The sequence below is a fragment of the Pongo pygmaeus genome, chromosome 14, assembly GCF_028885625.2.
Source record: "Pongo pygmaeus isolate AG05252 chromosome 14, NHGRI_mPonPyg2-v2.0_pri, whole genome shotgun sequence".
Lineage (NCBI taxonomy): Eukaryota > Metazoa > Chordata > Mammalia > Primates > Hominidae > Pongo > Pongo pygmaeus.
In genome coordinates this window covers 124211316-124238113 of record NC_072387.2, presented here as the reverse complement: position 1 = coordinate 124238113, position 26798 = coordinate 124211316, and the positions used below count along the sequence as shown (strand labels likewise).

The 26798-nt window shown below is 47.7% G+C and overlaps 1 protein-coding gene across 12 annotated transcripts; it reads right to left on the bottom strand.

The window, feature by feature from the left end:
* Positions 1–109: 109 nt before the first annotated feature.
* On the bottom strand, positions 110–25299 carry UPF3A (UPF3A regulator of nonsense mediated mRNA decay). 12 transcript variants are annotated; one of them, XM_054447125.2, is made up of 10 exons: positions 24288–25299; positions 23880–23986; positions 23060–23166; positions 19583–19681; positions 19354–19464; positions 14411–14466; positions 14163–14321; positions 7003–7163; positions 3976–4270; positions 110–1127 (listed from the first exon to the last, which is right to left on the bottom strand). In XM_054447125.2, exons 1-10 carry the CDS (start codon positions 24492–24494, stop codon positions 999–1001), a joined length of 1431 nt encoding a protein of 476 aa, XP_054303100.1. In that variant the 5' UTR covers positions 24495–25299; the 3' UTR covers positions 110–998. The 12 variants fall into 12 exon arrangements, 11 of the variants coding, with proteins under 11 accessions (XP_054303100.1, XP_063506756.1, XP_054303101.1 ...); XM_063650686.1 differs by having other exon boundaries at positions 4134–4270; XM_054447126.2 differs by lacking the exon at positions 19583–19681.
* Positions 25300–26798: the final 1499 nt, after the last annotated feature.

Sequence of the window (26798 nt, the reverse complement as noted above, 5' to 3'; positions counted from 1 at the left end):
TAGTGTCATCCAAACCAAGAAAAGAGAAGATCTGTATGATTATGCTGTCAGGCATCTGAACTAACAAATCGGAATTTCCCTGACACAGATTCAAAGAATATTTCAGTACTTCTTTAACAAAATTTTTATTTAATAAACGGTTAAAATCGCAGTGCCAAAAATACATTAACATTTAACAATTTCACTGAAAGGAAGAAACTACAGAATGCACGGTTTCAGAAAGCTATTTTAAGTATTTACAAATAAAGTATCTAAAACTCAAACACATGCTCTATATGCTATACTTAGTTTATCCCTTCCCGAACAAAATTTCTGTTATTTGGGCAAATTCTTAAACCATGGTTTAAACCTAACAGTTACAAACCACAAACACATCTATCCAAAGACTGAAACCGTTTTTATCCGGTCAGTGGCAAAACTGTTGAAAGGGCAATAGTTGCAGCTGTTGGGTTTTAGATAGTGTGAGCTCTGATAAATATTCCTACCAGGACTAAAACACAGCACACTCTGCAGGCATGGCTGACTCACAAAGGTTTTAACAAACAAGAACTGCTCTTTACTCGACACTATGGCTCAGAGGCCACCGAGAAGCACGAGTGACTGACAGCTCCTCTGCTTACAAACGAATGAAACCCAAAGTGGATGTCGTTCTCACAGCACTGAAAGTGCTTCAGGACTCACACTGATCCAATACTAACTTTCTTCCCTATTTTACACGTATTTTTCTACTATCCAGTGGAAATCATTTTCTGTTTTGGCTAAACAACAAATACTAGTTTATAACAGGAATGGTAAAATCTGTGAGAATTCTGCTCAATTTAATACAAGATCACTACTTTCTTTAGAATGGTTTCTGCGTGTTTCTGTGTCATCCTCTGTATTTTTAGCTTCCAGTTTCCTGGTAAGGAGTAAGTTCTCCTTCCCAGTCACACTCACGGTCATTTACACGTTTCTGGGATGCCCTCGCTCGTCCATGGAGGCCAGGTGCGTGCAGTGACTCACTCTGCCTCTTCCCTCCTCTCAGGACCAGTCCCCGAACCTTCTGCCTTGCAGATCCTCCTGCTTCCGCCACACTCTCGCGCTCGGAAGCGAGCTCCTGGATCATACAGCTGCAAGGCTGGCCGGTCCTGCCAGGATAAGAGGGCATGTTACTCTTCCAAGAGGTGGCAACACAGAAGGGTCAATATCTCCCTGTACTTCTAGAACTTGATGATATGAATTGTCCAAAGAAAATCAACCAGGCAGCTAAAAATCAGCCCTTTTTTCACAGCACTATCTCAGAAACCAGGCATTCTAAGGCAATTAAAAAAGCCATGTAAACACTGGCTATCTGGGCAAATGTTATTGCTCAAACAAGAACATGTAATCTGTGGGAACAGTACAATCACGGCATCCCCCTCTGAGTTTGGAAGTGAACATGTAATCTGTGGGAACATGTAATCTGTGGGAACAGTACAATCACGGCATCCCCCTCTGAGTTTGGAAGTGAACAAAAGTGGACCCTCAGAGATGGTTTCAGATCTGCCAACTAAAACTTATTAACATGAGTAGTAAGCAATTTCCACGGGGCTTATCCCTGCCTAGCATCTACCAGCAGGGAAACTGAACTGGTCCCTTTTTAGAAAACATCACCCCATCATTTTATTAAACTCCTGGAGGCGAAGCAATAAAAATGACCCATGAAGTCCATGAAGGGCAGCTGTTGGGGCCTGAAGAAGGCAACAGCCAGGAAGCATGGAGTGGCCCTGAAGGCCAGTGTCAGCAGCGACAGCAGCACAATTCCTCCCTGATGGGGCCACCAGCCCTGCCCCAGCACTGAAGGGGTGGCAGAGGAGGAAGACGGCTTCCAGCTTCCCTGAGCCTCCTGCTCCACGTGCCTCCCGCTCCCTGCCTATTCTCCCTGCAGAGCTGCAGCCTTAGCCTCCAACAGCTACCAGGAGCCCAAGTGTGGGCTGCAAGGACGGCCATGTGGGCACATCTCATGCACTCCTTCTCCAGGATTCACCAGCTCACCTCTACCTCCTCCTGGACTGTGTGTGGAAGCCCACATCTGGTTACCACCAGGGGGTTTAACTTAATTTTCTTTTCCTTGGTATGAACCTGACCAGTGGGAGGGGTGGAACAGGCTCAGCAGGCCCCTGGACCTGAATACTCCTGTGGGGCAGAGACAGGCTGCCTGGAGCCAGCATGCACAGCTCTGTTTTTTTTTTTTTCTGAGACAAAGTTACACTCTTGTTGCCTAGGCTGGAGTGCAATGGTGCAATCTGGGCTCATTGCAACCTCTGCCTCCTGGGTTCAAGTGATGCTTCTGCCTCAGCCTCCTGAGTAGCTGGGATTACAGGCATGTGTCACCATGCCCGGTTAATTTTTATATTTTCAGTAGAGATGGGGTTTCACTATGTTGGCCAGGCTGGTCTCGAACTCCTGACCTCAGGTGTTCCACCTGCCTTGGCCTCCCAAAGTGCTGGCATTATAGGCATGAACCACCGCACCGGGCCGACAATTCTTCTTCTAACCAGGGCAATACCTGTATACACAGATGGAGCATGGAGCCTGACCTTAGAAGTACATGACAAATGCCATGCTCCCGGGAAAGTAGCTCCTGCACACAGCGCCTCATTCCCATCACAGCACTGTGAGGCTAAACAGAGGAGCAAATCCCCCCCCCCCTCAGGTCGGGGGGAACACCAGGCCATTCACCACTGCTAAAATAAGGCAACTGAAGACTGAGGACTGCTATGAGCAACTCCCTATCAAAAAGACGCATGGCTGTACTTTGTGCACCCCGAGGTCCAGGCAACCCCAGGAAACTGTGGAGTATTCTAGAGGTGTTCATTCAAGGGTGAAGACAAGAAGGCTCTCCTCTGGCTTTCAGCCTCGACTTCACTGAAACTTTTTTTTTTAGACGTAATTTTGCTTTTGTTGCCTAGGCTGGAGTGCAATGGCATCATCTTGGCTCACTGCAACCTCTGCCTCCCAGGTTCAAGCAATTCTCCTGCCTCAGCCTCCTGAGTAGCTGGGATTACAGGTGCGCCACCACGCCCAGCTATTTTTTGTATTTTTAGTAGAGACGGGGTTTCGCCATGTTGGCCAGGCTGGTCTCGAACTCCTAACCTCAGGTGATCTGCCCGCCTCGGCCTCCCAAAGTGCTGGGATTATAGGCGTGAGCCACCAAGCCCAGCTACACTGAAACATTTTCAAAGTGAACATCGTTCATACACACAACCTGGAAGGATCTGAAAGGAATTAGGCTGAGTGAAGAAACCCACTCCCAAAGCTCACATGCTGTGTGTTTCCATTTATCAAGCATTCTTGAAATGACAAAATCACAGAGGCAGAGAACAGACAGTGGCTGCCAGGGGTTAGACATGGGGAGGGAGGTGAGTGGCAACTGGAACCCCAGGGAGCCTTCAGTTTGCTGGGAGGCCGGGGTGGGGCCTGGTGCTGTCAGAAAGGTGATGCCATCTGTAGTGCTGCGCTGGGAAAATGCAATCTGAACAAAAATTAGCTTCTGGAAAAAAAAAAGCTGTTTGCTTGGCTAAGGGGGTAACCACAGTCCTGTGCTCACCATCCATGCAGAACTAACTTACAGGTGTTTGTCAGCCATGGGAATATTCACTAATAATCAGAATGTTGTTAATAATGTGGAAGAAATCTCCATGAAATATCATTAAAACTTTCCTTCCTGTCTCAAGGGTAAACTTAATAATCTTATTCTCAAGTGAATCATATAAACGTGCTAGTTTTATACTAAATAAAATCTTTCTTTTTCCTGGTGAAAAATAATTTGATTCTCTGAGAAAAGATGGTGACTAGTCTCACTCTAGGATCTGACTTTCAGGAATAACTGCTCTTGAAAATGCTCAAAGCACCGCGTTCCCCAAGACACAAGGTCAAGTGGGGGCGACATGGTCAGCGTGCAGCCTGGACCTTAAGACAGCCAGACACATTTTTCTTTTTGGGTTTAATAAAAACCTTGTTTGCCAGTCGCTCTTTTCTGGGTGCTGGACTGTCGTCACACCTCTGCGCTCTTCCCAGTCTCTCCACGGCCTCCCCTGGAGCCCCGCTGTCCTGGCTCCCCTTCTTCCCTCTGTCTTGGCCAGGTCCTTTCCCCCATCTCTGCTCATCCTCACTCCTTCTGGAAAGCCGGTCAGGCTCATGGTGAGCTCTGTGCCTCCTGCCGTCATCCACATGGTGTCTTTGTGCTTCAGATTCTTGTTCTTGAGATCTCTCCACATCCCTGTGCTCTTTATCACTGCTGCTGTGTGACCTATGATTCAACACAAATGATCAGCAATTGCAGTAAACTGCCGGTTGGCTGCCCACCCTCCTTTCTAGACCGCAGGTTCCCAGACAACAGGGACCGGTGCGAAGTGCTCAGCGCTGCACTGCTGAGGCTGCACTGCAATGGGCACACAGCAGACACTGATAAAAACCACTACAAAGAGGAATAAATCATAGTAATAATATCTGTCATTTCAGTTGAGTGACAGATAGGCAATATGCCTTACACTAAGGTACTTTTTTTTTTTTTTTTTTCTTTCTGAGATCGAGTCTCACCCTGTCACCCAGGCTGGAGTGCAATGGCGCGATCTCAGCTCACTGAAAGCTCCGCCTCCCGGGTTCACGCCATTCTCCTGCCTCAGCCTCCCGAGTAGCTGGGACTACAGGTGCCCGCCACCACGCCCGGCTAATTTTTTTTGTATTTTTAGTAGAGACGGGGTTTCACTGTGTTAGTCAGGATGGTCTCGATCTCCTGACCTCATGATCCCCCCATCTTGGCCTCCCAAAGTGCTGGGATTACAGGTGTGAGCCACCGCACCTGGCCATGCTAAGGTACTTTTTATACATATTTTCTAATTCTCAATAACCCTCCAAAGTAAATACCTTCTTTTGACCAGGCGTGGTGTCTCACGCCTGTAATCCCAGCACTTTGGGAGGCCAAGGTGGGTGGGATCACCTGAGGTCAGGAGTTGGAGACCAGCCTGGTCAACATGGTGAAGCCCCCTCTCTACTGAAAATACAAAAATTAGCCAGGTGTGGTGGCATGTGCCTGTAATCCCAGCACTCTGGGACGCCAGGGGCAGGCAGATCATTTGAGGTCAGGAGGTTGAGAGCAGCCTGGCCAACATGACGAAATCCTGTCTCTATTAAAAATACAAAAATTAGGCCAGGCACAGCAGCTCACGCCTGTAATCCCAGCACTTTGGGAGACCAAGGCAGGCGGATCTCCTAAAATCAGGAGTTCGAGACCAGCCTGACTAACATGGAGAAACCCTGTCTCTACTTAAAATACAAAATTAGGCAGGCATGGAGGGGCATGCCTGTAATCCCAGCTACTCAGGAGGCTGAGGCAGGAGAATTGCATGAATCCAGGAGGCAGAGGTTGTGGTGAGCTGAGATCGCACCATCGCACTCCAACCTGGGCAACAAGAGGAAAACTCCGTTTCAAAAAAACAAAAATTAGCCGGGCATGGTGGCAGGTGCCTGTAATCCCACCTACTCGGGAGGCTGAAGCAGGAGAATTGCTTAAACCTGGGAGGCGGAGGTTGCAGTGAGCCGAGATTGTGCCACTGCACTCCAGCCTGGGCGACAGGGCGAGACTTTGTCTCAAAAGTAAAATAAAAATAAAATAAAATAAAATAAACCTTCTTTTCTACAGATAAAGTGACTGAGACTAAAGTGGTCCAGTGGCTGTCCTGGGAGCCCAGGTGCACATCCATCATGATGTGCAGAGTAAAATTAACTGACATTTAATAATGGCAGATTAATTATCTTTATACATTTATCAGAATATTAAGTGAATAGTAAATAAATGGCTGCTTCGCTCATTTGGCAGGGCTGGTGGGGACCATAAGGATCTGTAACTAAGTATGAATTCACACCAGACACGTGGCAGTAGGCACTGCTGTGTCATAAACAGTCACAGTAACAACACCTGGAACATAATCACAGTGCTTCACAATCATGGATTTGATAATCATATATAAATTTTATAAACAAAGCAATAAACCAAAACTCCCAAGAAGTAGAAAAAATACTTCATCAACTCTGAACGAAAGGCAGTGAGAAATCACACCTATGACCGTGACTCTGGGAAGTTGGCAGCCTAACCCCATTAGTCTCCCCACCTAAAATCCACGTCCACCATCCCCTGTGAGCCAAGTGGCCTGGGCACCAGGAGACTGTGGGTGGTGAGATGCGGTGAGTGGGCAGGAGTCCTGGAGGGGAAAGTAAGCCCAGGTGCCTGGGGCCCTGAGGATGGTGCGTGCCAGGAGCAACAGGGACAGGATCCCTCCTGACTGGCATCTGGCTGGTCTCTCTGGCCCACTGGTCAGATACTGCTGTGTCTGTCCCTTTCGCAGATGAGCTCCCTCCACAGAGCTGTTCCCTCCACAGAGCTGCACTGTCATATGCAGCAAAGGAAAAGAAAAAGGGAGGACCCACAGTGCACAGCCAAAGCTGCTGGTCAAGATCCACAGCCAGAGGAGCCAGGGACAGCTTCAACCAAAGGATCACAGCACTTAAAATTCTGTTTCTCTATCACAAAACATCTGCCAGCCCTATAAGAGGGGTTCCCAAATATGCAATTCTGTAGATAAATTGCAAGGGGGATAAAAGAGCAAAGGGCAAGATATCACAGAGAAAAATTAAAAAAAAAAACAAAAAACAAAGAAAGACTGTGAAGACAGATCCTGAAAACCTGACATGCAACAGCAGGAATCCAGGAGGTGGCTCAGGAGTAAAAGGAGGACATGGAGGCAAAAGCAAAGCAAACAACAGGAAGAAATACCCCGATCTGAAGACAGACTTGAGACTGCAGACAAGACGAGCTCACCAAGTTCCTGCCACGCTGATGGGAAATGAAGGCTAACGTGTACTCGCACACTCTGGAAAGTCTTGGATTCCAAGAACAGTGTGAAATAGGCATACTCGTATTGACAAAACCTACGTCACCATGACTGGGAGCTGACGAGGTCATAACAATGAAAGCAAGCTCACGTCTCCTGGGGCTCCTCCAGCGAGCCTTCCACGAGCCTGGCTTTTACGACTGCACCGGGGGCACAGGATTCCTGCTTGCCACCTCCAGTATCAATCTCCTCTCCTCTTTCTTTTGGTTTCTCTGTGGTTGGTTCCTCTCCCTTTTCTGGTTTCTTAAGAAGCTGAGAAATTACAATGTTAGTAAAATGTCACCTCAAGAGCATATTTTAAAAGAAGCTGTTAAAGAAATAATTACAAATATACCCCAATGTTGAAGCCAAATGTTTGCACAGCAAAGAATTAAAGCTAAAGGTCCAAAAATGAGGTTTTTGGTTTAATACGTGGTGGAACATTCAGTGAATGAAGTATTTTTTAGTCATGAAAAGTAAGGTAGGTTAATGTGATACAAAGATGTTCATGTAATGAATAAAGGGCTAAAAAACAGAACATGCACCACAACCTCACTTATACTTTTTTTTTTTTTGAGACAGAGTCTCGCTCTGTCGCCCAGGCGGCTCACTGCAGCCTCCGCCTCCAGGGTTCAAGTTGATTCTCCTGCCTCTACCTCCTGAGTAGCTGGGACGACAGGCATGCGCCACCACGCCTAATTTTTTTTTTTTTTTTTTGAGACGGAGTTTCACTCTTGTTGCCCAGGCTGGAGTGCAATGGCACGATCTTGGCTCACTGCAACCTCCTCCTCTCGGGTTCAAGTGATTCTCCTGTCACAGCCTCCCAAGTAGCTGGGATTACAGGCGCCCACTACCATGCTCAGCTAATTTTTTGTATTTTTAGTAGAGACGGGGTTTCAGTATGTTGGCCAGGCTGATCTCAAACCCCTGACCTCAGGCGATCCACCCACCCTGGCCTCCCAAAGTGCTGGGATTACGGGCGTGAGCCACCGTGCCCAGCCCCCACTTCTATTTATGTTCACACACACACCACCATCTAAAGGGCTCTGCAGCACTGTGTTAATAGTGATTATTTCCTTTTTTGAGATGGAGTCTCGCTCTGTCGTCCAGGTTGGAGTGCAGTGGCGCAATCTTGGCTCACTGCAACCTCCGTCTCCTGGGTTCAAGCGATTCTACTGCCTCAGCCTCCTGAGTAGCCAGGACTACAGGGGCGTGCCACCACACCTGGCTAATTTTTGTAGTTTTTGTTTTTTGTTTTTTTTGAGACGACGTCTCACTCTGTCACCCAGGCTGGCGTGCAGTGGCTTGATCTCAGCTAACTGCAACCTCTGCCGCCCTGGTTCAAGCAATTCTCCTGCCTCAGCCTCCCAAGTAGCTGGGATTACAGGCTCCTGCCACCATGCCTGGCTAATTTTTGTATTTTTAGTAGAGACGGGATTTCACCATGTTGGCCAGGCTGGTCTTGAACTCCTGACCTTGTGATCCCCCAGCGTTGGCCTCCCAAAGTGCTGGGACTACAGGCATGAGCTACCGTGCCCGGCCAACAGTGATTATTTCTAGATGGCAGAACTGAAATGACCTTATTTCCTTTCATCTATAGGGTCTAGTTTTCCTGAAATAGACAAGTATTAGTTTTGTAATAAGGAAAAAAAATTTTTTAAAAGGCTGCTTCCTATTGATTTTTAGAATAGTTTATAGTTTTCAAAACACTGATTATTCTCTTTACTGAAACAGAATTAATGAACAAGTCGCCATGACATATTTCATCTGCCCTGTATGCCCCTGGGCCTTTCTCCCTGCTCTCTGTATAGTTTTTGAAACTAAAGCACCTCAGCTAACTTGAGAAAAGGGAGAAAAAAAAGAAAAAAAAAGAAATGGAAGCACCACAGATCATTTGTAGAACAGAAATGGAAGGTGTACATCTGAGAATTCTGTTCTCACTCATAATTGCAGCATAGCAAGACCATACACAGATGCATTCAATCACACGCGTTCACTTGGGAACACAACGCATCATGCAAGGTGGAGCACTGGAAGCCGCTTCTCATCAAGCGTGGGCCCCGTGTCAGCTGTGAACGTCCTCTTATTCTGCCTATGTGGAATCTGGGAACTTAAACATTTCCTTTCTGGTAACTGTCCATCTTTTATAAAAATTGCAACAGTAATATGTCTGCAATAAATGTGAGCCATAGGAAGTGCAAATCTCCATCCACCCATTCAACAAATATCCTGTGTGCCTAGGAACTGTTCTTATAACATTTCTGACACTGTACGTCTTTTTCAATACCACCTCTCTGACACCAGCTGCGTGCTCCACATTCAACTCAACTCTGAGACCACCGACCTGGAGTTAGCACCAGAACCCACAAGTCAAGGGCTCAGTCCCACAAGACTGCCCCCCTTTCAGATGACAGTTCCAAGTCCCAGTGTGTCACCGGTACTTCTGACCAATCAGCAATAAATTCAGGGGTTCCCGATGGCCTCTCCTCAGATTTGGTAAGTTGCTGAAATGACTCACGGAACTCAGAAAGGCAATGTCTTCTCGATTATTGGCTTATCATAAAGGATACAACCCAGAACAGCCAAACGGAAAAAATGCACAAAGTGGGTATGGGGTACAGTGCAGTGGTGCTTGGAGCTTCCATGCAGTAATCGCGCCCCCAGCACCTTGATGTGCTCACCAACCCGGAAGCCCCGTCTTTTTTTTTTTGAGATGGAGTCTTGCTCTGTCACCCAAGCTAGACTGCAGTGACGCGATCTTGGCTCACTGCACCTTCGCCTCCTGGGTTCAAGCGATTCTTCTGCCTCAGCCTCCTGAGTAACTGGGACTACAGGCATGTGCCACCACGCCTGGCTAATTTTTGTATTTTTAGTAGAGACGGGGTTTCACCATATTAGCCAGCCTGGTCTCAAACTCCTGACCTCGGGATCCACCCGCCTCGGCCTCCCAAAATGCTGGGATTACAGGTGTGAGCCACCGTGCCTGGCCCCTGGAAGCCCTGTCTTTAGGCATTATTAAAGTTTCATGATGTAGGTGTGACTGATTAAGTCACTGGCCACCGGTGACCTCTCTCTAGGCCCTCTGCCCTCTCGGAGGCTAGGGTGGGACTGAAAGTCCCAACCCTCTAGTCCTGCCTTGGTCTTTCTGGCAATTAGTCCCCATCCTGAAGCTGCCTGGGGCCCCCAGCCCCTAGTCCTCTCATTGGCATATAAGACACTCATATTACTGCAGATTCCCGGGGTCTGAGGAGCTGTGTGCACGAACCAGGGACTAAGACCCTGTGCTAGGCACTAGGGAATGGCTGTGAATGAGACAAGAGGTGCCCCTGCCTTGAAGGGACTCGTGCCTGATGCGCCACCTGAGGCAATGGTGGTCAAGGGGGAACGCTGTGAACAGTGGCAAAAATATGAAAAAGGAAACAAAGGAATAAGAAAACCTCAGGTAGCATCAAAGGCTATGAACACACACGAAGGGAGAGTAAAGCATCAGAGATGCAGGAAGAGGAGGGTCCAGGAGGGCTCTCTGCAGAGCCAAGACGGGAACTAAGACCAGATGCCAAGAAGGAGCCACGGGCACATCTGGGGAAGTCCCTGTGAGGGAAACGTGCGGAGGCCTGAGGTGGAATCCGCTGGTGCATTCAAGAGAAACCAGCAGGCCAGAGCCGCTGGAGACGAGCTGGGGAGCAGGCCAGTGCCGCTGGAGACGAGCTGGGGAGCAGGCCAGTGCCGCTGCAGACGAGCTGGGGAGCAGGCCAGTGCCGCTGGAGACGAGCTGGGGAGCAGGCCAGTGCCGCTGGAGACGAGCTGGGGAGCAGGCCAGTGCCGCTGCAGACGAGCTGGGGAGCAGGCCAGTGCCGCTGGAGACGAGCTGGGAAGCAGGCCAGAGCCGCTGGAGATGAGCTGGGGAGCAGGCCAGCTCTGCCACGCCCTGCAAGGCTTCCGATGGCCAAGTGGAGCGAATGGGCAGCTGTGCTCCCTCCCAGCCCTCACCTGTGTGTGTTCACCCATGTGGCCACACATAAGCTCACTGCTTAGCATCCTCAGAGGAACATTAAACAGCTGAGCTGTTCTGTGTGCCATATTTCTTTTTTTCTTTTTTTTTTTGAGATGGAGTCCTGCTCGGTCGCCCAGGCTGGAGTGCAGTGGCACAATCTTGGCTCACTGCAAGCTCCGCCTCCCGGCTTCACGCCATTCTCCTGCCTCAACCTTCCGAGTAGCTGGGACTACAGGCTCCTGCCACCACGCCCGGCTAATTTTTTGTATTTTTAGTAGAGATAGGGTTTCACCGTGTTAGCCAGGATGGTCTTGATCTCCTGACCTCATGATACGCCTGCCTCAGCCTCCCAAAGTGCTAGGATTAAGGTGTGAGCCACCGCGTCCAGCCTTTTTGAGATGGAGTCTTGCTCTGTCGCCCAGGCTGGAGTGCAGTGGCGTGATCTCAGCTCACTGCAACCTCTGCTTCCCAGGTTCAAGCGATTCTCCTGCCTCAGCCTCCTGAGTAGCTGGGACTACAGGCGTGTGCCACCATGTCCAGCTATTTTGTATTGTTAGTAAACATGGGGTTTCACCGTGTTAGCCAAGATGGTCTCGATCTCCTGACCTCGTGATACGCCCACCTCGGCCTCCCAAACCATATTTCTCTTTATTAAGAATAGCCATGAGTGCTACGCATGGTGGCTCATGCCTCTAATCCCAGCAGTGGGAGGATCGCTTGAGCCCAGGAGTTCAAGACCAGCCTGGACAACATAGTGAGACCCCCACTTCTACAAATCTTTTTAAAAATTAGCTATTGAGGTATGATGGTGCACCCCCGTAATGGGAGGCTGAGGCGGGAGGATCACTTGAGCCTGGGAGGTAGAGGCTGCAGTGAGCTGTGACTGCGCCACTACACTCCAGCCTGGGTGACACATTGAGACCCTGTCTCAAACCCCCCCACCAAAACCAAACAAAAAAATAGCAAAACAGCCATGAGCCATCTGTCTTTAAGCTGTTGATACACCTTCTTTTGCATTTCTCCACAGATTCCATTTTTCAGGCATTAAAAGAATTTCAATTTTCCACATGATTTAGAAGTGAAAGACCCCCATACTGAGCACAGATGCTTATTAAAAGCTAAACCAGGCAAGGCACGGTGGCTCACACCTGTAATCCCCAAACTTTGGGAGGGTGAGGCAGAAAGATCACTTGAGTCCAAGAGTACAAGACCAGCCTGGGCAATATAGTGGGACCCCCATCTCTACAAAAAACAGAAACAGGGTCTCTCTCTGTTGCCCAAGCTGGTCTTGACCTCCTGGGCTAGAGCAATCCACCCGCCCTGGTCTCCCAAAGTCCTGAGATTACAGGAATGAGCCATCATACCCAGCCAGCTTTTCTGTTTTTGACTGCTGACCGTATCAGAAACAAATCTATGGTTCAGTGATCTCTTCCCCACCTTTTCCTAACCTATCTTCCTTCCCCAAGTCCTGACATTTCATTTTTTCCCTCATATTATACAATTTTATTGAATATAAGGTATTCAATAAATAATAAGTAATGAGTGATACCTTAGGTTCAAATCTAGGTTTAGTACTGAGGAGGTAATGGCTGGTCCCAATTCTGGCCAACACATTTCACACAGAGAAAAATTCCCTCTATGTATTAAACCACCCTCATAAATGAATGTATCAGTCACAGAAAGAACTCAGCAAGAAATACAGAAACTCATTAGTGCTACCACAAAAGAAATGATAAAACCCGGTTCTGAGTCAGCCTTCACACAGAAAGGCAAAACCAGTGGTTTTCAAATGTGTATTTTTTAATCAGGAAAACTTTTTTTTTTTTTTTTAAGACAGAGTCTCGCTCTGTCGCCCAGGCTGGAGTGCAGCGGCACGATCCCGGCTCGCTGCAACCTCCACCTCCTGGGTTCAAGCGATTCTCCTGCCTCAGCCTCCTGAGTAGCTGGGATTCCAGGCACACACCACCACGTCCGGCTCATTTTTGTGTTTTTAGTAGAGATGGGGTTCCCCCATATTGGCCAGGCTGGTCTCAAACTCCTCAACTCAAGTAATCCGCCTGCCTCGGTCTCCCAAAGTGCTGAGATTATAGGTGTAAGCCACCCCACCCGGCCAGGAAATTTTTTTTCTTTTTGAGACGGAGTCTTGCTCTGTCGCCCAGGCTGGAGTGCAATGGCGCGATCTCGGCTCACTGCAACCTCTGCTTCCCAGGTTCACGTGATTCTCCTGCCTCAGCCTCCTGAGTAGCTGGGATTAAGGCGTCCGCCACCATGCCTGGCTAATTTTTGTATTTTTAGTAGAGACAGGGTTTCACCATGTTAGTTAGGGTGATCTCGAACTCCTGACCTCGTCATCTGCCCACCTTGGCCTCCCAAAGTGCTGGGAGGAAAACTTTTTTTTAAAGGAAAATGTAGAGGGTGGAGAATGGGAGGAGGGTGAAGACTGAAAAACATCAGGTACTGTGCTGATTACCTGGGCGACAAAATTATCTGCACACCAAACCCCAGTGACACTTGATTTACCCATGTGACACACCTGCACGTGTACGCCTTGAGCCGAAAATGAACACGTAACACACCTGCACATGTATGCCTTGAGCCAAAAATGAACACGGGACACACCCGCACATGTATGCCTTGAGCCAAAAATGAACACGTAACACACCTGCACGTGTACGCCTTGAGTCGAAAATGAACATGTGACACACCCGCACATGTACGCCTTGAGCCGAAAATGAACACGTAACACACCTGCACGTGTACGCCTTGAGTCGAAAATGAACACGTAACACACCTGCATGTGTACGCCTTGAGCTGAAAATGAACATGTGACACACCTGCACGTGTATGCCTTGAGTCGAAAATGAACACATAACACACCTGCACGTGTACGCCTTGAGCTGACAATGAACATGTAACACGCCTGCACGTGTGTGCCTTGAGCCGAAAATGAAAGTTGCAAAGTTAAAAAACAAAACAAAACAGAGCATCAGCAGCAGCCCAACGTGTGCCAGCGTGGGGCTCTTGTGGGGTGTGCTCCCCACTGCACACCCAGGAGGACAGGCACCCAACAGCAGCCTGAGGACTCCCAGGGCTCAGGACACACTGTGAAAACCACTGCTGTAGGATGGAAAGAAAGATGGAAAAGATGGAAAAAAATATCAACACAATATTAGATTAATTCAGAATGTTTTCAAAATTCTAAAGAACTAAGATATGTAAAAATATAATTACTATAGCAGAACTATTTGTGGAAAAAGGAAATGTTTCCTCAGAATTACCTTAATCCTTACTTCTTTCTCTGCAATTTTCTTCTGTTTATCTGTCTCTTTTTTTTTGCATCTTTCTTCTTCTCTTCTTCTTCTTTTTTCCTCTTCCCTCAAACGTTTCTTTTCTAACTCTCTCCTCCTCCGTTCTTCTCGCTTCTCTTCTCGAATTCTCTAAAAACATGGAAGAGCATGTGTATAAACTGCCTGGATGAGAATGGCAGAAGCAGGGAGGGTGTTCATCAGGTAAAGGCCAGACCTACCTGCTTTTCTAATTTTCTATTTTTAATATATTCCAAAAGAGGTGTGGTTCTTCTAGCTAAAACACAAAAATTGTAATACTGTATTTAACTCCTAAAGAAAGATTTATTTTAAATACTTGTTTTCAATGTAATCATTAAAATAAATAGGGGAACCATATCATTACTTTTTAAATTTACACACTGTCTCCAGGGGAGTTTTTATTCCATTACTGTCAGGTCAAGTAATTTGAAAGTATCAACAATTTTATAGATAGTAGACATATAATTCCTGATTCTTAAGAGAGGCTTAAAATATTACAAGATGATATTTTTGTAGGTGCCTTAAATCATTAAATAACATATATTTACTTTGATACATCACATATTCTGAGAACTTTTTCGTTTTCCGTTCTCCAAGCAACGGTTTTAACATAACATGGATTCCTGTAATGTCTTACAATATATACTCCATAAAATCCCAATGATAAGACACACAACTCTGGATTGCAGTTTAGAAAATCACTCCACATGGGCCGGGCGTGGTGGCTCACACGTGTAATCCCAGCACTTTGGGAGGCCAAGGTGGGCAGATCACCTTAAATTGGGAGTTCAACACCAGCCTGACCAACATAAGGAAACCCCATCTCTACTGAAAAAATACAAAATTAGCCGGGCATGATGGCGCGTGCCTATAATCCCAGCTACTCGGGAGGCTGAGGCAGGAAAACTGCTTGAACATGGGAGGTGGAGGTTGCAGTGAGCCGAGATTGCGCCAATGCACTCCAGCCTGGGCAACAACAGTGAAACTCAGTCTCAAAAAAAAAAAAAAGAAAAAGAAAAAGAAAATGACTCCATATGGCGCTGCTGATTTCAGAAAAGGCACCAACTACTAGGGAATGAACATTTCTACAGACTCTAACTTGGTCTTTCACTTTCATGCCTGACCTGTCAGATCTGACCTGGATGTGGGTGCCCAGGCAAGCTGGAGGCCCCACAGGCCCCGCCTCAGAGGGACTCGCACTGAGGTGGACAGGCCCCACATCCCACCAACACAAGGACACAAACAGGATGGGGGATGACGGTCTGGGTCTATTCTGTGGGTCTGTAAGATCTCAGACTAAACACGGCTGGGAAGAATCCCTGGATGTACCTGAAAATTGACACATCATCTCTGGAATTCTGAGGACCAGGAATGAATCAGGAATCATAGGAGAAGCCCTGGCCATGGATCCATTACTTGGAACTGAGGACCCCTGCCACCCTGACATCATAGATGAAATGGCACCTGTCCCAGGAGCCCTTCCCCAGGGACAGTCTGTGGTTGTAGGGAAGAGCTGATTGTCCCAGGAGCCCTGCCCCAGGCACAGTGGTTGTAGGGAAGAGCTGATGCGGGTACAGATGCCACATTTCGTGGCAGACACAGTTGCCACAGAGAACACTCCCCCGGGGTCCCTGGGCTGACCATGAACTCTGGCTCAGGGTGAGTACAGCACACTGGCTCAGGTAAATGGTCAGCTCTTTGCAACGGGCAAATTATCTCAAATCAGCCAGGGTTCTGCTCTGCTCTGTGGAAGGCCTGAACTTGTCAGCCAGGAGGAGCAGGGCAAGACCACCTGGATGTGCGGGGAGGCTGACCCCAGACTCCGCTTGCCACCTTCCTCTTGCTATAAAATGTCTGCCCCATCACCCCACAGGGATCACGGGAAAAGTACATAAGACCCTGAATAAGAAAGTGTTCTACACATCATAAAAGTATGTTATTTATCAGACAGAATACGCACAACCATGCAACAGAACACAGGTAAACAGAAGTCTCAGAGCTGAACCCAGGCCTGTCTGCTCTAAAGGCCTATGCACCAGACTAACCCAACAACTCCAGAGTCCTTGCCAGTAAGAGCTTATAATATTTCCATTTAACACAGACTAACCCAACAACTCCAGAGTCCTTGCCAGTAAGAGCTTATAATATTTCCATTTAACATGTGCTTCTCAGACCTGTGCAGAAGAATCCACTGGAGGCCAAAAGCTTAGAAAAGAAAAAGGTAATCTGCCATGAATTGCCTAAATTTTTTTTTTTTTTTGAGACGGAATCTCACTTTGTCGCCAGGCTGGAGTGCAGTGGCGTGGTCTCGGCTCACTGTAACCTCCGCCTGCCGAGTTCAAGCGATTCTCCTGCCTCACCCTCCCAAGTAGCTGGGACTACAGGTGCATGCTACCACGCCCAGGTAATTTTTGTATTTTTAGTAAAGACGGGGTTTCACCATGTTGGCCAGAAAGGTCTCAATCTCTTGACCTCATGATCTGCCTGCCTCAGCCTCCTAAAGTGCTGGGATTACAGGTCTGAGCCACAGCACCCGGCCAACTTTCAATTTTTAATACATAGAGACAGCAATCACTAAAACAAGGAAGACTCTACAGCCAAGTCCTGGAATGAATTAATCGCTCCCATCAGAGATGGTGGATTCTAAGCCACATTAATTCATTCATTCATTCAGTCAACTTTTGTGAAGCACTAGCTGTGCAGCAGACTCTCGGGGAGGTGCCAGGACATGCCCCCCTCTCCCCACCCCGGCAGGAGCCAAGTGTCTGCCCCAAAAAGGTATGTCTCAAAACAGCCCTAAAGTGACCAATCCTATGCAAGGGGACATTTAAAACAAAGTGAGATGGAAACGGGAGGGGCAGAGAGGCGAGGCCTGTAATTAATGTCTAATTTCCTTCTTCTAGCTCTTCTTCAGTTTATCAAGTTCTTAAGTGAAATCTTGACTTTGCCCCCAATATTGTCCTACCCTCATGTTCCCTTGTGTGTAATGGTGCCACAATCCACCCATCTGTTCAAGCTAAGCACTGGAGTCTTAATTCTTCCTGCCCCCTTACCTCCCACACCCTATCCGTCTGTCGGTCCTGTCCAGTCCACCTCCAAAACACACGCTTATCTCTTGGCATCCACAGTCTATCCCATGTGACACCACCAGAGTGACGGGGACAAATAATCAGACCATGCCACTCCCCCAGTGGCTTCCAGTTGCCCTGGAATGAATCTAAACGTCTTGCAGTGCCCCGAACCTCCAACCACGCTGCCCTCACCCATGTGTGCCAGCCCCACAAGCCTGCACTCTGCGCCTGCAGTGAAAAGCAACAGCAGCCGGCCCTGCCGCTGGCACTTCCTTCCTCCACTGCTCAGCACGGCCAGTCTCAGCTCATCTCCTGACCTCTTTCCCTCCCACAGCCAGTCTCAGCTCCAGCTCCACCGTCTTGGAGGGAGTCTCCCAACCTCTTTCCCTCCCATATTCCACTTTGTCACATCAGTGGCACTGATTACAAACTGAGGTGCCCTGGCTGGACTAGTCCTGCTCTTGCTTCCTACCTGTCATCCCCGATGGCAGGCAGAGGCCTTGTGCGACCTGTTCACCACTTGGCCCCATGCTGAGGCCCAGAGTCAGTGCCCAGGCAGCATGCAGCCTCAGCATATTTTGTTTACTTTAGTGATCAAAAGCTTTATTACGGCTAGGCGTGGTGACTCACGCCTGTAACCCCAGTACTTTGGGAGGCTGAGGCAGGCGGATCATCTCAGGTCGGGAGTTCAAGACCAGCCTGGCCAACACGGTGAAACCCATCTCCACAAAAATATAAAAATTAGCTGGGCATGATGGCAGGTGCCTGTAATCCCAGCTACTCAGGAGGCTAAGGCAGAAGAATGGCCCAAACTGGGAAGGCAGAGGTTGCAGTGAGCCGAGATTGTGCCACTGCACTCCAGCCTGGGCAACAGAGTGGGGAAAAAAAAGCTTTATTACCAGACAAATGAAGAAAGTGAATGGACTATTTCAGTAATATTGATCTTTTTTTATTAATTCAATCAACATTTACTAAATTCCTGAACTTTTCTGTGCTGCAACCGTGAAGATGAAAATATAGTTCCACTGGGGAGACAAAATAAGACGGGAGTTTATGTGGTGGGAGACAGACAGGAAGATAAACGATAAACAATGTGGCTGTCACGTCACATCAATTTTGTTTGTTTGTTTTTTGAGATGGAGTCTCGCTCTGTCACCAGGCTGGAGTGCAATGGTGCGATCTCGGCTCACTGCAACCTGTGCCTTCTGGGTTCAAGCGATTCTCCTGCCTCAGCCTCCTCAGTAGCTGGAACTATAGGCGCGCATCACCATGCCCTGCTAATTTTTTGTATCTTTAGTAGAGATGGGGTTTCACCATGTCGGCCAGGCTGATCTCGAACTCCTGACCTTGTGATCCGCCCACCCTGGCCTCCCAAAGTACATCCATCTTGATGGATGGGCAGGGCACAGCCTGGGTGGGAGAGATTAGAGGTGAAGAACGGGGGCTTTGAGGAAAGGAGATCCACAGAGAGGAGAAACACTGCCAGGTGTGTCTGGGACTAAATGACAACAGTTTGCCTGATTTTCATGTCGATGCTACTGGGAAGTAACTATTTCTAAAGTACACCACTTGTGGGCATGGGGTGGAAGGCTGGATTTAAACTCGATTCTGTGCTCTGGCTGGGCTTATCCACAAGTTGGCCTGGCTCAGGGAGCCTGGCATCTGTGTTGAAGCAGCACCATGACCTCACCACAAGCAAAACATCTCATTCCTATGGGCTCCTGAGGCATCCGTCTGTGACCGCTGACTTCAACTACGTGACACAACATGCCTTCCCTGACGCTCAGGAACAGACCATTCATGTGTCTTCTCCACTGCTCATTCAGAAGCATCATAACTTAAAATGCTCGTAACTAAAAAAATCACGTGCTCTCCATCAACCAATGCTCAGAAATATTTTCCCATGCTGCCATCTTGCCATTCTTTTGTCAAAACTGGAAATCACTCTACATTTCTGTCAAGCCTGTAACAAGTTTCAACTTGTTATCACAATCAAGAAAAAGAGAAAAAACGTATATCCTCTACGAGTAAATCTCTCAATAAAGAAAAGAGAAGAAATGAGCAAAACAGACCAATGAGCTCTCTTGTCTTCGCCTCCATCTCCCCCAGCAGAGTCTCAGGGTTGGCACTGGTCTTCTCTTCCTCCACACAGTAGGTTTCTAAAAACTTCTTATATTCTGGATCTAGACATTAAAAAGCAGAAAGAAAATAAATACACACTTTCCCAACTACGGGAGAATTACATTTGCTCAGTGTTCTTAATTTGGCAGCTTCATAACGTAGCACTTGGAAAGGGCTCACCATCTTCGATGCTTCCAGTCTTGGCATCTTTTTTTCTCAGCTTCTTTTTGGCTATCTTCTGGAACGGAGCAAACTCTACCACTGCAGGATATTCTAGGCCTTTTAACAGGAAACATGTTCCAGAAGCCATTCTGAAATTCTACTACATTCATTTTGGAAAATAATGACCTAGCTTACTTAAAGAGTAAGTGTAACAACGACAATGTATTATTACTATTTAAACTATAATTCATCCTTCCAGTAAGAGATTAAAAAAAAGATTAAAAAACCTACAATTTTATTACACTTTCAAGCGCCTGCAACCTTAACATGGCAAACTCCAGACTTAAACAAGGATGAACTCATGGTAAGAAGAACATTTACTAAAACAATCCATCATGTTATGGTGGTTGCGTAACTGAAGTTGTTCAAAATTCATCAAATTGTTCACTTTAAAAGGGTGACTTTTACCATATGTAACTTACACCTCAATAAACCTGACCTCCCCAGCCCCATCCCAAATAATTTATTGTTGGAATACCTTTAAATAATCAGATTTCTTAGCTACACTTAATATTTTATTTTAAAAGGTTAATTCAACTATCAATTTGTTATTTAAGTTCAAAAAAATTACTTTGCTTAGAAGACACCATGGCTAAAATAGAGGGTTTCAAAGGGTTTATAGAATATTCCAGGTGAAATCTGCTTCTGATAAGAGTAGAGAATGGAAGTCATTAGAAACTAACTTTGTCGCTACGTGGGGGAAAAGCAAATACACAAAGAGAAACGTTCACTAAGAGAACCGGCTATATGCTAATCATCAAATGGTACACTGCTACCCACTGCTACCTTGGCACTAAACCCACTGAGTCATTTTTTTTGACTTGTCACTAATGGTCAGGTGACTGAATTATAACTCCTTTAACTGGGAGACGTTTTTGTGCCAACCTCCACTATCCAGAATAAAGTCAAGACTCGGGGACGGCAGGGCAATGGACCAGCAGGGACGATGTCCAAGTCACCGCTCCACCCACAAGGTCTAGCACACAGTGGATACTCATTCAATGGCAGATGACATACTCCCTGATTCCAAAGCTGAAAGTAATCAGTGTGGTACTGCCATGCAGACAGACACATCCATCAAGGGAATAAAATAGAGAGCCCAGAAATAAACCTTTGTAATACTTGGTCAACTGACTTTTGAAAAGGGTGCCCAGACCATTCAATGGGGAAAAGAAAGTCTTTTCAACAACTGGTGCTGGGAAAACTGGACATCCACAGCCAGAATAATGAAGCTGGACCCTTACATAACACCATATACAAAAAGTAACTCGATATGGATCAAACCTAAATATAAGACCTGAAACCATAAAACACTTGGGAAAAAACACAGGGGAAAAGCTCCATGGCAATGGATTTGGCAATGGGTTGCATATGACATCAAAAGCACAGGCTTAGGCCAGAGACCATAAAAACAACAGCAGGGCGGCGGCTCACGCCTGTAGCCCAGCACTTTGGGAGGCCAATGTGGGGGAATCGCTTGAGCTCAAGAATTTGACACCAGCCTGGGCAACATAGTGAGACCCCATCTCTAAAAAACAAAACAACAATGACAACAAAGATAACCAGAAATGAGGACGACTGGCCCCTTGCTCACTACTGGTGGGAACCTAAAATGGCGCAGTCACTGTGGAAAACAGTATGGTATAAATTTTTTGACCTTTTTTTTTTTTTTTTGAGACAGAGTCTCACTCTGTCACCAAGGCTAGAGTGTAGTGACACGATCTTGGCTCACTGCAACCTCTGCCTCCCAGGTTCAAGTGATTCTCATGCCTCAGTCTCCCAAGTAGCTGAGATTACAGGCACGTACCATGATGCCTGGCTAATTTTTTTTTTTTTTAGTAGAGACAGGGTTTCACCATCTTGGCCAGGCTGGTCTCAAACCCCTGACCTCAACTGATCTACCTGCCTCGGCCTCCCAAAGTGCTGGGATTACAGGAGTGAGCCATCACACCTGGCCGTGTTACATATATTTTACATACACACACACACACACACACATATATATACACGTACACACACATACATATTTTTTCGCTCCATCACCCCGGCTGGGATGCAGTGGCATGATCTCGGCTCACTGCAACCTCCGCCTCCCAGGTTCAAGCAATTCTCCTGTCTCAGTCTTCCGAGTAGCTGGGACTACAGGCGCCTGCCACCATGCCTGGCTAATTTTTGTATTTTTAGTAGAGACGGGGTTTCACGTTGTTGCTCAGGCCGGTCTCGAACTCCTGACCTCGTGATCCACCCGTCTTGGCCTCCTAAAGTGCTGGGATTACAGGTGTGAGCCACTGTGCCTGGCCCATCAATATTTTTTAAGTGAAAAACGGAAACTGAGTAAGTTACTGAATAAATGAGCAATGAACACAAAGGTCAGTTCAAGCATCACATTTGCTTCTAGTCACAGGAACTAGCTTGGCTAATGCTTATTTTTTTAACATTCTAGTCCTTACCCCTCATTGGAGAAAAAGAAAACACTCATCAGTGTCAAAACACGTGGAGTCGGAAGAGGGTGGCTGGGGATGGGAGGGCAGAAAACAACTTGCTGTGAAAGGTACACAAACTTAACAGCCAGGAACACAACAGCAGACAGCCTGACAGGAGAAGAGAAGGAAAAAGATGAAAGCAGAACCCTAGAAGTACTGGTAAGGGAACTATTCAGAGTAGAGTTGAAGACTGCTGTCTCCCCAGGCAAAGCTGTTTAACAGCAGTCAGTGACTTCCTGGTGACATTATCATAAATGGTACAGTCATGAAGAGTGCTGTTTAGGAAGATAGAAGTCAGTGTACATTTTGGAAAATTCCTATCAAACAGGTAAAATAATTTAGTTTTAGAACCTAAAAAGATCAAGTTCTCTCATGCAAAAAACTCACTCATGAAAACCTTCATTCTCTAATAATACATAAATAGGCTGTCACTATTACACAGAATTTCTGGATTTTTTTTGGATTAAATAATAAAATTAAATAATTTCAATTTTTAATATCTGCACATAATTACAGTAACAATCAAAATTTATCTTATTTTAGTCTGAGAACTTTTTAATTAAAATGCACAAATAGACCAGATGCTGTGGCTCACGTCTGTAATCCCAGCACTTTGGGAGGCTGAGGTGGGAGGATCACTTGAAGCCAGGAGTTCAAGACCAGCCTGGGCAACACAGTGAGACCCCCGTCTCTACAAAATGTTTTTTTTTAAATCAGCCCATCATGGTGGCACACACCTGTGGTCCCTGCTACTAGGAGGCTGGAGGATTGCTTGAGCCGGAGTGTGAGGCTGCAGTGAGCCGTGATTGTGGCTGCTGCACTACAGCCTGGGCAACAGAGCAAGACCCTGTCTCAAATAATAATAATAATAATAAAAAGCACGAATTTTCTAGCAATTCTTCATTAGTATACCTACAGATTATAATAGATTTTTAAAAACCAATAATCCAACCTTTGCTGTCAAGGAAGATATATCCATCAAAACGCTCTCTAAAAAGAAGGATGTCATCAGGATTCCTAAAATTAATGTATGCCCTTGAGTAGAGATGAGGATAAAGACTGAAATAAGAGATAACAGTGAAAATGGTTAGTGAAAAATACAATAGTCCATTAATTTAGCCTCTTTTTCCTTTTCTGGGCACAACAAACTACTTTAGATAAAACTTTTGTGCCAAATCATCTCAGTTAATTGTAAGAACTTGGATATTCTTTAGCAAAAACAAACGCAAAACGTTAACTTTACGAGGCAGAACTCAGGTCCCTCCTCCACTGCCCAGAACCGGTCCTCGGAGGCTGAAACCCTAAGGCAAGGCCAGGGCGCACTCCCAGAGGAACCTGTGGAGCCGAGAGACTCTCCTGACTTGGGGACCCTCTCCGGTACTTAAAGCCGCACTGGCTGCGGTATCGGCGTGGAGGCCACAGGAAGAGCCGGCGCCCTCCCGGCCCCGCAGCGCCCCGTCCGCGGACGAGCAGGGAAGCCCGAGAGGCGCCGGGGTGGGGGCAACGCTGGTACTTTCAAAGGCACCTGTTTTCCTAAGCGTTAGCCGCCTGAAAATCACCCGCATTTTTAATGTAAACCACATCTGTGTTTCTTTGTTGGTGGTATTTTTCTTTGACGGGACTGACACGTTTTACTGAAATGTATTTATTCAAAAAGCTCACACAACTCCCATAAACGAGAAATCAGGGTAAGGAACGTAAGGCAACGAGACGGCCACCGGCGCCGAGCTCTGGGTTCCGCCCTCTCTTCCTCCCCTCGGGGCGGGCCTCACCTCAGGTCGGCGGCGAAGAACTCGAAGTAGTCGTGTGCTGGCAGCGGGCGCAGCTGCTCCTCCAGCTGCTCCTTGGTGAGGCCCGGGGGCAGGCGGCGGATGACCACCTGCGGGGAGCGCGCGGCCGTTCCCACCGCGACGGAGCGTGGACGAGGAGCTCAAAAGGCACCGCGTACCGCGCTGGGAGGCCCGGCCCCCGCCTCCCCCGCCACTCCCGCCTCCCCCGCCACTCCCGCCTCCCCCGCCACTCCCGCCTCCCCCGCCACTCCCGCCTCCCCCGCCACTCCCGCCTCCCCCGCCACTCCCGCCTCCCCCGCCACTCCCGCCTCCCCCGCCACTCCCGCCTCCCCCTCCAACTTAGGGCCGTCCTCTCCTTGCGAGGTTTGCGCGCCCCGCCCCCGTCCCCACCTTGCTCAAGGCCGTCCTCTTCTCCTCGCGAGGTTTGCCCGCACCGCCCCCGCAACCGGAGGACGAGGTTGGCGGCGTGTCAGCCTCCTGCTGCTGCGAGTCGCGGTGGAACTGCACCTCTAGGGCCGACAGCTTCTCCCTCCCGCTCGGGCCCCGCGCGGCAACGGCCGCCCTAGGGCCTCCGGCCCCCTCCTTTTCCGAGCGCATCCCGCGCTCTCCGCCGAGCCGCAGCCGCCAGCCCCCGACGAAACCTCGCGAGAGCTCGGCCGCCCCAGCCCCGCCCCTCTCGGGCCGCGACGCTCGCGGCCGCCCACGAAGGGGTCAGGGCGCTGCGGGACGAGTCGGGGTCGGGGTCGGGCTGGTGACCTCTGGCCACACAGCCTGGCTTTCCGCGGGGCCAGGCCGTCCCTCAGGGAGCGGCGGCCGCGGTTTAGGGCGGCCCCGGAAGCGGGGCGCCGGCGGCTGTGGTCCGGGCGTGGTGGGAGGAGTTCGCGGACAAGCCGCCCTCCCATCCCAGCACCGTTTTTATCCCACTCCCCCAGGCTCTCCGTGGCCGGGGCGCCATGAGATCCGGGTTCGCATTTGAATTTTTTTTTTTATTTTTTTGGAGACAGTCTCGCTCTGTCGCCCAGACTGGAGTGCAGTGGCGCGATCTCGGCTCACTGCATCCTCTGCCTCCTGGGTTCAAGCGAGTCTCCCGCCTGAGCCTCCTGAGTAGCTGGGACCTGCAGGCACGCGTCACCACACTTGGCTAATTTTTTTGAATTTTTAAAGTAGAGACGGGGTTTCACCTTGTTGGCCAGGATGGTTTCTAACTCCTGACCTCAAGTGATCCGCCCACCTCGGCCTCCCAAAGTGCTGGGATTACAGGCATGAGCCACCGCTCCGGGCCGTTGCACATATTTTTTTATGAACACACAGGCAGCAGCACTTTGATTACAGTAACTTACATGGAAGTTATTTTAAAATGGCTTTCCTCTTCTCTTTTTCATGTAGGCTGCATTTTTCATCTGCAACACGCTTTCTCCCAAGAATCTCAAGCACACACAAGAAACCAGAAAGTAAAATCACTGAGGCTTGAACACATCCAGAGACCAAGGGCGTCACTGGCAGAAAAGCTTTTAGGCGGATCCACGGCCCGAGGGCCACCCCGCCCAGAGACGCGGTTTCCTAGGAGCAGTTCACACGCGGCTCTGCAGCACCCACAAGCGGGGCCAGGGGTTGGTTTTCATAGTTCACAGTCTGTAGGGATCTTAGCAAAAACATGGCCGTGGTAAAAGTGCCTAGACCAGGCTTTCGTCGCAACTCAGTGAGTAGGAAGACTAGTTAGGCTGATCAAAAGCCCTGATGATGTGTGTGATTAAAAGTAGGAAAACGTGGTTGCCAGATAAAATATTTTACCATATAGTGAGGGGGAGAGATGGGAATAAAAAAATGTGGAAACCATTTATTTTAAACTTTTGACTGTTCCTGTAGTGTTTAAAATATAGGAGATATATTCTGATTATCTTTAGAAAGAAACTGCTCTCAATCTATTTGTATGTCTTCCCTCGTTTTAAAATATTAAACAATCATCTAACTCAAAAATTTAATTTTACCTCTAGTCATGTTACTAAGTTAGGATAATAAAAAGGACTGTGAACTTCACATCTGCCATCTATAATAGATTCTTATTGTAGCAATCTTGCACCAAGGGGATTTCTTTATTAACTCTGCCAGATTTTCCAAAATTACCAAATGGAGAAAAGAGCTGGTTCCATCTGTCACCAGGCACAACCAGGTACAGTAACTTAAGGTATTTCTTGTGTTCATGTTTTGCCTTCACCACTGCAAAGCCTTGTTCTCGGCCTGGTGCCTCTGCACACCTCTGAAGCCAGGTTGGCCTCAGCCAATGTGAGGGAGGGACCCTTCATTTGACCTTCCCCAGAACCTTGAGTATTTCCACTTCTCCCTTCACTGCACTGTACCCTAAAGGGACTCACATGTTTGCTGGATGTGTATATTTCGTAAACCTAGCCAGCAAAATGTCCAAATGTTTTTCCCCCCAAGTTAATTTTTTAACACCCTTCTGATTCTTTACTTCCTGTTATTGCAAAGTTCTGGAAAATGATTTTGAAAAAAATGGTAGGATTTTAGAATTCAGTTGTTTGATGAAATTATCTTTGAATAAAATCATATGAATTTTAAGATACAGTGAATGAACTACACTTGTAAAATAGCTTATGATTTTACATGACAAATTATATCACAAAGAAAATCTAGCTTCCTACACATTAGCCAGCCTGTTGAAATGTTGTTTGATACATGTACAGAACTTTACAGCCAAAGCAAAGCAGGAAGAAATATCTCCAAATCCTTCTTCATGTGGGCTTATAGAATGTAACTTTACTTTTGCTTAACTGAACACTTCCATCTGTGAACGTGGCCGTGGGCTACATTTTACTTGGTAGCCCCTATCTCATTGGTAGATGACAGTGACTTGAAGCTGGTGACCATAACACTTCCAAGTAT